This window comes from Ursus arctos, unplaced genomic scaffold (genome assembly GCF_023065955.2).
Source record: "Ursus arctos isolate Adak ecotype North America unplaced genomic scaffold, UrsArc2.0 scaffold_8, whole genome shotgun sequence".
Lineage (NCBI taxonomy): Eukaryota > Metazoa > Chordata > Mammalia > Carnivora > Ursidae > Ursus > Ursus arctos.
Genome location: NW_026623100.1, coordinates 80,738,802 through 80,750,936, shown reverse-complemented (window position 1 = coordinate 80,750,936; position 12,135 = coordinate 80,738,802). Strand labels below are relative to the sequence as shown.

Sequence of the window (12,135 nt, the reverse complement as noted above, 5' to 3'; positions counted from 1 at the left end):
CAGGGGACACAAAAAGCTCCTGCTAAGAAGAGAGGACTCTGGACCTGGAGCAGTTGTGTCTTGTCTGGAGCTCCTGCCCAGTGTCGGCGTCATCCGCTCCTTGGGGAAAGGCTTCTGTCTCTGCCGCCAGGGCCTGGTCCAGCGCAGACCTCAGCAGCGCTCCAGACATGGCCCTGAATTCAGTGACCCGTGGCTCCCCAGAGTTCCTGCTCCTTAGCTGTCCTGCTTTTAGATGCGAAGTTGGGTAAAATTGTTTTAAGAGACTTTTTTATTTGAGAATGGTTGAGTGCTTCCTCGTGATCATTGTGGGCTGCTCTCAGTATTTTTGTGGGAGTAAAAATATTACACACCACATACGCTTACCTAGAGCCCTGTCAGATGGGGTTTCCTCGTGGGGTGTCACGCCCTGAACAGAAACGATGGGTCTTTGTCATGTAAAGGTTTGACACAATTCCATTTTCCCAAGTGACTTTGTTTTGTTGGCTGTTCATAACAGAGTCTTGTGCTGAAACGGTGCTCTTGCACACAGGAAGGGGCGGTCGTGGGGTGGCTTGGAAGGCTCTGGCTGCAGGGGTGGGGGAGATGTCCTACTTACCACCAGCTGCGGAGTCCTAGATGTGAGCGCAACACGCTCACGGCCCTGCTCGTCCATCTGCTCCTTGCTCGTCATTTGAAACACGGTTGCTGTGAACCGTTTGCCCTGTTTCTAGTGCTGGCTCAGAGATGAGAGGTGCGTTTCCTCTGCCCTAGATAAATCTACGTCCTGAGGACGCCGGCACCTGACCCGGGAGGGTCTTTGCCACCCTGGCTGTTCTTCGCTTCCGAGCAGGGAATCCTCAGACCCCCCTCACAATGAAGGGAGGCTCACTTTTAGCCAGAGGATGGCATTGAAGGTAGCAAGCGGATGGCCGGTCTCTGGATCCACACGTGTGGATCCACACGTTGGAGCTGAGCCACGAACGCCGGCGGGGGCCGGGCTGAAGGGTGGGAGTGCGTTCCACAGACACCCCTGTCCCCGAAGCCTCGTGCAGGGAGCACAGAGCTCAGTGAGATGGGCACGAGTCGTCTTGCACTTGACCAGGATGCCAGTCCCTTCTGTCTTAAACAAATTTCAAGACTTGGCATCGCTTCTTGGCCACAGATTTTGCACTTGTGAAACAAGACCAGTGGAGTGGATTATAATGCAGGGGTCAAAGGTGACTTACTACTTTGTGTTTATAGGGAGGTGGGACCAGCCCTCGTGACCCTGGCGATAGGGAGCCCTACTTGGGTATTCCCGGCCCCTGCCGTGACCACATGGCCCCCTCGGCTTCCATCCGCCCCTAGCTATCTCTGTGTGGGTGTCAGAACATGTATGAGCAGAACTTAGATTTTCCCTTGAGATCCCTTCCTCCTCCATGTCCCCCTCATTTCAGGACGTGCTTCTCCAGCCTCCATGTTGCTCAGACCAAAGGCCTGCGTGACCTGGACCCCCCCACTTCCTCCCGGGCTCACTCCCCTGCAGCCAGTGTGTCTCCTTTGTGTGCCCTGAACCCCATTTCCAGGCTCGCTGCCCTTCCCACTTCCCCAGAGGCACCACCACTGCCCGGCACTCTAGGAGATGTGTTGGTTCGCCCGGCCATGGCCGGCTCTCTGCCCCGTGGAACTTGTGGCCCATCTTGCAGGCACCTTGTTGTCTGGGTCCCAGGAGCAGCCGCGGTGCGGAGGCAGAATGTGGGTGCCCCAGAGCCCTCTGGAGCCCAGAGAGGAATAGAGGGAATTGAGGAGAGGCCTGTCTAGAGGATGCAGGCAGCCCGTTGGGGGCACCCAGAACCAGTGCGGTGGGACCCGAGTCTCCTGGAGAGGGGTGCTGTGAGTCCAGGCGTCCGTCCCCATGACGGCTGTGTCAGCCCTCCCTCCCTCTCCACTCCACTCAGGGCTTCCCTGACACTCAGCTCTTCCTGACTCTCCTACAATCCTGGGCTCGCTTCGAACTGCACATGTACCAAAATCCTACCATCCCGACACTCCTTCCTGGTGTCCTCCTTTGTTAGGGGCTGAATTAGGGCCCCCAGAATTCATGTCTTGCAGCCCGCAGCCCCAGAGCCTCAGAACGTGACTGTATCCGGAAGCAGGGCCCGCAGAGAGGTGGGTAGGTTACAGCAGGGCTGTTGGGTGGGCCCTGATCCAGTGTGACTGGTGTCCTTCTAAGAAGAGATTAGGACACAGACAAGTGCAGAGGGACAGCTGTGTGAGGATGCATCTTGGTCCCAGGCTCCTCGCCCCTAAGGACCGTAGAAAGACAGCTGTCCGGTGTTTGGGCCGCATCTGCGGTGCTTGGTTCTGGTGGCCTGAGCCGATGAGTGCCTTCGAGATGGCCTTCTCTTCTGCACCCAGATGGTGGGAGGGCTTAATTCGGTTGCTTTCCTCAATCTGTGCTCCCTCCCTGGGAGGCAGTCGTCCACTTGAACATCTGTGTGCCGAGGGTCCTGAAATCTGCCGGCTTCTCCCCGGATTTCGAGATTCATGTGCCCACTGCCTCATAGATATCTTCATGAGGGTGCCCGCGGGTCGCTCAAACTCAGAGTATCCAAATGGAACTCATCGTTCTTCTCTTATTACCAAGATGGCACGTCCGTCCCCTCAAGCCGAAACTGAGTGCAGGGTTCTTGGATCGCCTCGAGTCTTGCAGATTTTGCTTTCTGAACATCCTTCTGCTCTGAGCCTCTTCTCCATGTAGTCGTCCTTCCTCCCACCTGCCAGGCTTGCTGGGAGTTCTAGAAGGGGCTCCTGTCTCCGTCTTCCCTCCCGTGGACCCATCCTGCACAAAGCCCCTGGAACTCACCCGCCTCCTTGGTTTCTCAACAAGACGAACGTGAAGCTTCTGAGTGGGGATCCTGCGCTCCCTGTTTTGGCTCCGGTGGACTCCACCCCGATGTCCTGTCTGCACGCATCTGGTTATCTGTGTTCCCTCTACTCAACTAGACTGTCCTACAGCCGGTCTGAAATTCTTTCTTCCTGCCAGCTGGAGTGGCTGCCTCCCCGGGAAGCCCCCCTGAGCTTCCCAGCGTCTATTTTCTGCATCTTGAATCTGTATTTGGGCACTTTTCACCCCTTTGTCATGACTGGCGTCTGCCTGTCCTCCCACCAGAACCCATTCTTTCGGAGAACAGAAGCAGATCCTCATGGGTTCAAAGCAGCAAATATTCATCAAGCAGAGGAAAGAGGAGCTATTAGCAAAGGCGGGCAGGAGGGAGCTGGGACCTGTCACCCAGTGAGCGTCAGTGTAGACTCGGCCCGCTGCCGGCTCTCTTACCGCATGGAACCCTCGCCTCAAGCGCAGACCTCCAGCCACGTGATAGTCAGTATTTAACTGCTGGCTCCCGGGCCCAATCTGCAGTGTCGCGGTGTCGGCTGCTTCCTGTGGTGTAAACACTCCCTTGGTGGCTCTTTCAAGCTCCCACCATGATGTCACTGCAGGGGGAATTGGGAAGAGACATGTGAGTGGCCACAGCCCTCAGTCCCTCACCCGTCCCTGTCCCGGTCTCTGCCCCATCTAGCCTGTGCTTGGCAGGTGTCGATGCCGTGTGCAAATGCCAAGCGTCAGTGAATTAAGGACGTTCCTTGCATTCCCCTTACTGTATCTTTGATTTTGGCTTATTGTTCCCCAGCACTGGGGTAAGGGTTGTAGAACTCTCCAGAGGAGAGGATTCAGAACATACCAGATTCGAGGCAGCTGGTTGGTCTCCTAACCATCTACTGCACGTTTATTATGGGAGATGCAGTGGTCTGTGCGTGCTCAGAGAGCCTGTGCTCCATCCATTCAAGCTGCGATCTGAGTTTGCGAAGCTCAGCCTGAGGGGTCAGCCGGCCCTTGAAGTCTCAGAAATTGCCAGTTTGAACAGGGCTGCGCTCTGCCGTGATCGCCTCGGGAGCCTGGTCCTGCCGACCCGTCCGTGTCTCCGGCAGCATATAATCCAGTGCTTAACACACATTTATAACGTGTGCACTGACTGGTTATTTTTGTTTTGTGATATTTGCTTCCTATCTCATTCTTTACCATTGGCTGCTTTCCTCCTGGCAATATCTGTGTCCTCCTGTCACCAGTTGGTAAGAGATTGGTAACCTTGCTTACGAAATGGCACGCAAAGTGAGAGGCAAGAGGGTGAAAATGAAGGTGTTATTGGCCAAGAATGGGAGCATTTGGTCAGGGATTTTGGTATGTTTTTGACTGCAGGGACTCCCTGGCTGCTTTGAGACTGTATCTTCCAAGTAGTTGAGATTGTACGAGGGCCCTCAAAATAACCCCTTCCTGGCATTTTCATGTATTCTGAAGTATCGGTGTGCACGTGATTTTAACAAAGCCTGATCTGATTTCACATCCCGTGAATCCACCATCAGCCTTACGTTCAGACAAGTGGACTTAGCCGACTGGGCGGGAAGCATGGACTCCTAGCCTTAGCAGTGTGATCTGTAAATGCAGTGTGGCCTGCGTGCGAATGTTTTTAGGCGGAAATCTAAGGGAAGGTATATTTTCTTTCACACATCTGGGAGTTCCGTAGCCTGGTATCACACTTCAGAGCTGATCATGGCCCTTAGAGAACTTGTACCTCATTTGTTTATTTTATATTTGAGAGAAATGGGACACAGAGAGAAGGGAACCCGCAAGTCTGCATTAGAACGGAGTGCTCTGCACGTTCTTGTATTTATCATTGTGAACACTAGGTGGCGGTCTGACTCTGTGCTCAGATTGCAGGTGGGCGGGGCTCTGCCTGGGAGGTGTGCCGCCAGTGCGGGAGGCTGTCAAAGAGGAAGCACCCTGCTTTTTTGACCAGCTGCACTGCCTGACCTCACTGGCAACATGTCTACATTTACTCGCACCTAGGCGTAGGCATGTGTTATAAAACAAAGTCAAAAAATGGGAACACTCAGTTTTAAAAGCAGTCCTGGGGTTTAAACTCTGGAAATGACACAGATCTGCTTCCTCCCTAATGGGCTGTGACTGAGTCTCTCCCGTTCTCCCATCTGGAATGCCCTATCCTAGTCCTTCCCATGCACTAACCACCTCCTCATCTTCGTGATCTCAGCCCCCCTTCCTCTTAGCAAATGTCCGACCCTTGGTCTCCCTTTATACCTGGAACGTGATGGCAGTTTCTGTAAAATGTTTTGTCAGTTGGTTAAATCTTAGTCTCTTTCCAGAGAACGGGGTGACCCTCTAGAATCCATGATCTGATGCGTTTCTGTATTCGTAATACCTAGTACAGCGTCCGGCTCAGGGAGGCTTGTTGGCTAATTGGATGTATAAATGGATGGCGGTTTGGGTGCTTAGATAGAGGGAAGGGGGGAGGAAAGGGAAAGGAAGAAAAAAAAATGAAAGAAAGGGCAGGGGAGTGAAGGGAAGGAAGTGAAGGGAAAGGAGTATTGGTGGATGGGTGGATAAATGAATGGACAGATGATGGATGGATGGGGAATAGAATAGGTGATGAATGGGTGGATATAGGGATAGATGAGGATGATGGGGGGTGGATGATGTATGGATGGGTGGATGGGAGGATGGAAGGATGATATATGGATGGATGGGTAGATGGATGGTTGGGAGGATGATGGGGGATGGATGATAGATGGATGGATGGGAGGATGGATGGGTAGATGGATGGTTGGGAGGATGATGGGGGATGGATGATGGATGGATGGATGGATGGATGGATGGATGGATGGATAGCTGGGTGGATGGATGGATGGATGCATGGGTAGATGAATAGTGGATGAGGGATGGGTAGACGATGGGTGTACGGACGGATGGTTGATGGATGAATGGATAGCTGGGTGGCTGGGCGGGCACCTAAATGGATGATGGATGGGGAGAGGATGGGTGGGTGGATGGTTGTGTGGCTTATACTTCAGCTATGGAACCTGCAGACTAGCCACCTTACCCTCTGCTCCTGTGTTTCCTTCTTGCAGGTCGTGGGCATTTTTGCTGGATTTGGGCTCCTGCTGTTGGTGGCCTCGCCTTTCCTGCTCTTGGCCACTCCGTTTGTACTTTGCTGCAAGTGCAAGTGTGGTAACGGTGATGACGACCCGTTACCCCCCTAGAGGCGGGCACGACGCTGGAGCAGGACCCCTGCCTCTGGGAAGCGTGGCTCTCCCCCACCCCACCCTGCCGTCCCCTCCCACTAAACATCTTTCTTGCCTTATGTGCCCCATTGAGCTTCACAGTGTCACGCCGGACGCCGTGATTTCAGGGACTGGTGTCGGAACGCTTGCTGAGGCCCCGGGTGCAGTGACCTGGGCGTGGGGAAAGCAGGCTGGCGTGGGCAGGGCACGTCGCCGCGGTCCGCCTCTGCCGACTTGACAAGGGAGGTGCTGCACGGAGCGCGCCGGGCGGTTTTCTCCCAGTGGGGATAGACTAGGAGTGTCTGGTGGTTGCTTAAGAGACCCTCTCCTGCGGAATGTTGCCCGTCTCCTCCTTGGCCTCAAGGTGGCGCCACATTGCTGAGAGAAGAAGTCTTTTGAGGATTACAACTCACTTCAGACAGAATCCGATAATTCTGACTTGAGAAAAGCACTCTGTGTATGACAACTGTTTTTATTACTAATGGCATTTAGTAAAATCCTTTTTAGAAGGTGGTTTTTTTTTTTTCCAATTGAGTAGTGAAAAATCAACAAGGTGCACCTACACCATCCTATGCCTTTCTTGAAATGTGCATTTTAGGAAGATATCGTTAAATGACTTTCCTGGCTCGGCCACTTTTCAGGAGATTTAGAAAGCCTTACGCGCTCTTTGTGTTTTTCTTGAAGCTTGTGACGACGTCGTGAGCACTATAAGCCGTGTACTGTTATAAAAGTGGGTTCCTATGTTGTTGCATTTCTTTGAAAATACTAATGTATTTAAAAGAGTATCTTCATCGTTAGATTTTCCTTTTTCTTCCCCTCCTCTGTTTTGGGGCTTCTCTCTTCTCATCCAGGTATGAGCAAATATTTTTTAATGTCTTTGGAAACCAAACGCTTTACTCGGGAATCATTCTGCTGGGAGTCACTGTGGTTGGCTGCTCGCCCCCGCCTCCTCGTGGAGACAAAAGAGAACAGTGCTCTTGGTCTTCACCAACGGGGCTTCCTGGCAGGACTGGAGGGCTCCCGGGGACTGGGAGAGAAGCTTCCCAATTTTCAGTTTTTGAAATGACTTCCCAATTTTCCATCCAAAGTTATTTTGGAGTAATCTGTGTCTTACACATTTCCAAGCCCTGTCGCTAACCATTTTGCCCCGTTGGAAAAAACTTCCATTTCACTTAGTTATTTCGATTAGGGGATCTTACCATTCAGCCTCTCCCAGGCTGTGGGTGACTGTTACCGCGGCAGCGGAACGCGCGGATCGATAAGACACGTGGTTCCATCGGTTGACTTTAAAAAGTGGAGAAAGCGTATTCTTTACAGAGAGTTGGCTTGAATAGGACTTTTAAAGCCACCTGTGCTTTTAAGGAGCAAGCTGATTGCATTGAACTTGGGACTTCAAAAAGTAACAGAAAGGCAAATGTAGATTTATTATAGTGGAGCTTTTTAAAACTTACTACACGTTCCACAAAGGAGTGAAATGGAAACAAAATCAGACTTGTTTGCTTGTTGCAAGCACATTTGTAAAATGTGGTGGTTTTTTTGTACTCTTGACTTCTACGTTTGTGTGTTGGCCTTGGGTCCTTGTTTGCTTGCCTGTGTAGAAACTTCTTCCTTGTTTCTTAACGTTTGATAGGTTAGAAGAAACAGTATCTGTTCGCTCCCCATCTGTAGTATTTATTATCTTTATGAACCTGAAGCCATTAGGAAGCTAGTCAAAGTCACATTCAGAACATTCTCCTTACGACCACGGTTCAGTTTTTAATTCAGTAATGAAACAAGAACACGCCTAAGATCGTCTTTTCAGAGGAGCCTGGGCAGTGAGTCTCTGTAGCTCGAATTGTTGCGACAGTATTCTGGTGGTAGATGGCTTTCTGGAGAGGGTGACGTTCCAGGCAGGAGTCCTAGGATCCAGTCGGTAGCCCAGCCAGACCCTTTAAAATGCCTGTCAACGACAGCAGCAGGCTCGAGGCCCAGTTCCCAGAGTCCACGGGGCAGGCCTCGCCCCGTCCTGGTCCGCCTTTGCTGTGCGAGCTGTTTCCCATTGCGTGTTGTACAAGTCCGCACAGTAGTCATACCCCTTTCCTTTGGGGTGGAACCAGAGCCTTCGGGAGGGGTGCATTCTTTGGGCTCAAGCTCAGATGTCTTTATTCCTGGCAGATTGGGCTGTTCGTCTAGCCTGGAGAAATCCATAAGCAAATCACGCATATCTACAGCCTCAGCCATCCTTGTGCCTTCACCTCTGACACGTTTCACAAGCGCGTGTTTCGACCCAGGTAGGGGCCACAGAGATTCTGGGGCCGGCCGCAGCCAAAGTCGCACCTGCTTGCTCTGAGTCTTTGCACCAAGCATGCCTCTGTTTGCTTGGTTTGATTTCATAGTAACACACCTAAACTCGTCCATTCCTTAGGAAGATACCAGCAGGATTGCATTGAGGTCTTACCTAAATTTGCATTTCCCCCACTGATTCCTTTGATTTCAGTCGGGAATGCCATTCCCATCGTTCATGGGATGTAGTATTAAGCACGCATGATGTACAATGTAAGCAGAACGTGGGAAGATGGCCCGCGTCTTGGATTTTAACCTTACCATCACTCCCGGGTGAGACTGGGGGGTTCTACGCTTGGTAGGGGGACTGTTCTATGGCAGAGCTTGTCTTAATTGAAAATCACATTCACTTTCACGGATGGTTTTCATTGCTGATGTTCTGGAAGCACATGTATGTTTATTTCTTTGGAGGCCTTGAAATCCTGGAGGGGAGGAAGGAAGACCCTTAGACTGTAGCTGACTCGACTGGTGTCTGATGGGAGTGGTGCCGGAAGCTGCGGCTGACCTTCCGTCATCTGTGTCCCTCTGACCCCGTCGTGCCGTTTTACTGGACGTGCCTGGTCTCTGGGTCTGACTCTGTCGTGCACCGTGCAGCCCGGCCCTTGGGCTTTGAGACTCACGGAGGCCAGTGCCCCCCGCGGAGAGGTGCCGCAGATGTGCACGTAGCAGAGATTGACTCGGGATCTGAGCATAGTCAGATCCTTCGATTGCATGAGCCGCTGGCGGTCCAGCTCCGTTCTTCCTCACCCCCCAGGAGTAGCCGGAGACTGGGGAACCAGCATGTAGCACCCTTTCAAAGGGGAACACATTCTCTTTACAGCATACGATTCCATAAAACCAGTGTAGGAACCAGGCTGCTTCCTGATAAGAATGCAGGGCCCACGGGGAAAGGGATTCTCAGCTACAGAAAACTTACTCCAAGATGAGTCTGTCTCTTTCATCTGTATTGCAGAGTTAAAAGTTGTTTAACAGATTTGAAGAGGACATTTTCCCTTGGTAGTCTTTAAAAATTAGGGGATTGGAAAGAACCAGGGTGGGCTTTTTGTATATTTCTCAGATTCTCATTTATTAATAAATACCCCTGTATATAAATATAAATATATATGTATAAATCACAGTGAAATCATCAAGGGAAAACATTTTGCATGTATAAAGCTTCATGAAGGTCTCTTTAAAAAATACCAAAGCTTGTTTATTCCTTCTAATCAACCCAAGCCCTTATGGAAATACACGAAGTGAAGCGATTATGACTGGTGTTGCCAAAAATGCCACACGGAACAAAGGGCCTGCACTCAAACATAGTTGCTAACGCGTCAGTACCAGGAGAGCATGCTGTTCGGGTAGGTCAAGCCCACGGGCTCCGTTCTTCCTTTGGTTTGTATAATCCTGTCTTCCACACTTCTGGGAGCCTTCGGTGGGGTAGGTACCTGCCACACACCTGACCTTTCCTTCACTCTTCGCTCACTTTACCATGGGTGTATTTTAATCTTGTATAAACATGCATGAATGGGTCACACACGTGTATACAGTACGTATTTGACAAGCGGTGGTAAAAACAAAAGTTCGGTTTGTGTTTTTTGAAATGTCCACTTTGTGCCACTAACACTGTGATGTATAAAAGAGCTGTTTGAATGCCTTTTAATGTTGTGTTTTGTACTTTGGAATCACATGGAAAAGTTTGATTTGTAATTTCAATACATATTTTCAATGTATTGTGTCTTACGTAGTTTGTCCCCCCTTTAGAAGGGATTTCTTTTTAAAAGAGATTTTGGCTGGAATACAGGTTACTTTTGTAAATCCTGTCTGGCTCCATCTTTTGTATGTTCTTCGTTGATGCCTGGCCTGGAGATTGAAAATAAGACGGTTGGCGGGGGAGGGGGAGGAAGGCTCTTCCACTACTGCGAGGAGCACTTTTCTGTTCTGAGGTGTTCCCTGTTGGGAGTGTTCTCAACTCTCAGAGCCACAGGGATCTGAGTGGCTGGGTAAGTGGCCACGCACCCACCTCTCTTCCTCATGGTGCCAGCCCAGTAACATGGCGTCAGAAAGCATGTCTACACTGGCTGCCTCCCTGCCTGAGACAAATACTTACAGTCCTATCAGAATTGATGGGCAGCATCGTAACAATCAACAAGCATCCTTTTACTACTGGGGGAAAAGAGAATACACACAGATGCTGTTTGCTTTCTTAGTAACTCTGATAACTCACCTTGATTTTCATTCCCTTCGTTTAAACTTCACGGGAGAAAGTCTACCTCATTCGTTAACATGAAGCAGCAGGCTAGGAGTAGGCACCTGTTCCTGGTACCGTGATTACATCTTAAAAACCATCCTTAGAATCTTGAGGTACAGATCAGAGGAGGTGTATTTTGTTAACCAGTGATTCGTTGCTGGCCACAGAGACACTGTGTCTAGTCACTAGGAGCTCCTGGTCTGGAGGGGAGGCAGATCTGCCGAATAGCGATGAGAATAAGGTGTGACAGGTGCTGGGGTGGGCATTCGCACAGCCCTCAGCCAACGGGGCAGGTCAGAGGAGGCTGCTGGAGGATCCCATGTGTGACCTGGGTCTTGCAGATAAGTAGGTGTCAGCTAAGCAAAATGCAGGGCAGGAGCGTCCAAGGGAATGGCCAGTCCGTTGGTCCAACTGGTATACCTGGGGCCCCATTACTCAAGTGTCCAACCTCGAGGGCACAGTGTGCAGAGCTCGGGAGCTCGGCCTTCATTCTAAAGCTATGGGGAGTGTGGTAGAGGGCTGCCATACAAATTACCACACACTGGGGGCCTTAACCAACAGAAATTTATTCTCCATGGTTTTGGAGGCTGGAAGTCCAAGGTCAAAGTGTCAGCAGCATTGCAGGTGAGGACCATATGGAAGAAACTGTTCCCGGCCTCTCCCCGGCTTCTCCTGGCTTGCTGGCCATCTTTCATCTTCCTTGCCTTGTGGATGCATTACCCCGATGTCTTTCATCTTTGCATGGTATTCCCCTGTGTGCGTGTCTGTGTCCAAATTTCCTCTTCATGAGGACACCAGTTATTGTATTTGGGCCCACCCTCGTCCACTATGACCTCATCTTAACTTGATCATCTTCAAAGACCCAATTTCACATTCACAGGTCTTGGGGGGGGGGCAGGACTCCAACATCTTTTCTGGGGACATAACTCAGCCCATAACAAGGAGCATGGCCCACGGGTGGACAGTCCTGCCCCAGCGAGGCCAATCAGGGAAGGCAGACAAGAACAAAAGGTGAGGGCTTGCCCAGGTGGGGTCCAGAAGCTCCCGTTGCTGAAGCCCCCTCTCCCCAAACAGTCCTTCCCTACTCTGGGTGGGCTTTGATTCCTTGAGCTAACCTGGATTGAGGGAATAGCCCCAGAGAACACTCTGCTGAGAAATAATGACTTTAAAGGAAAATAAATCTGTGTGTTGTGTATATAGGCATGCGATTTGTTCCCCTCCTCCCCGCCAAATTCCCTCTGTGGTGGCATTTACCAACATTAAAGACTCAGAGGAACCCCAGACACTAGGCACCAGAGGTGGGGCTGTGATGATGGGCAGCATGGGTGCGGGGAAGGTTATTCGGAGTTGAGCTCAGTGTCTGCAGGCATCACTCGGGGGATGTAAGTTTCAATGTGGCCAGACCGTGAGACAGTTTCCAGTCCTCACTTTCGCCGGGCTGTCCAAGCCAGTGAGTGACTCAGCCATTTAGAAATAGCAGTCACTGCTCA

The 12,135-nt window shown here is 51.1% G+C and overlaps 1 protein-coding gene across 4 annotated transcripts in view; it reads left to right on the top strand.

Moving 5' to 3' along the window:
* RNF144A (ring finger protein 144A) overlaps window positions 1-10,212 on the top strand; it is a 116,347-nt gene extending 106,135 nt beyond the window's left edge. For all 4 annotated transcript variants that reach the window (XM_026518331.4, XM_026518307.4, XM_057308978.1 and 1 more), the window contains one exon: window positions 5,941-10,212. In XM_026518331.4, coding sequence (XP_026374116.1) covers window positions 5,941-6,072 — 132 coding nt within the window. In that variant the 3' untranslated portion in view covers window positions 6,073-10,212. The remainder of the gene's footprint in view (window positions 1-5,940) is intronic.
* The last annotated feature ends 1,923 nt before the right edge of the window (window positions 10,213-12,135 follow it).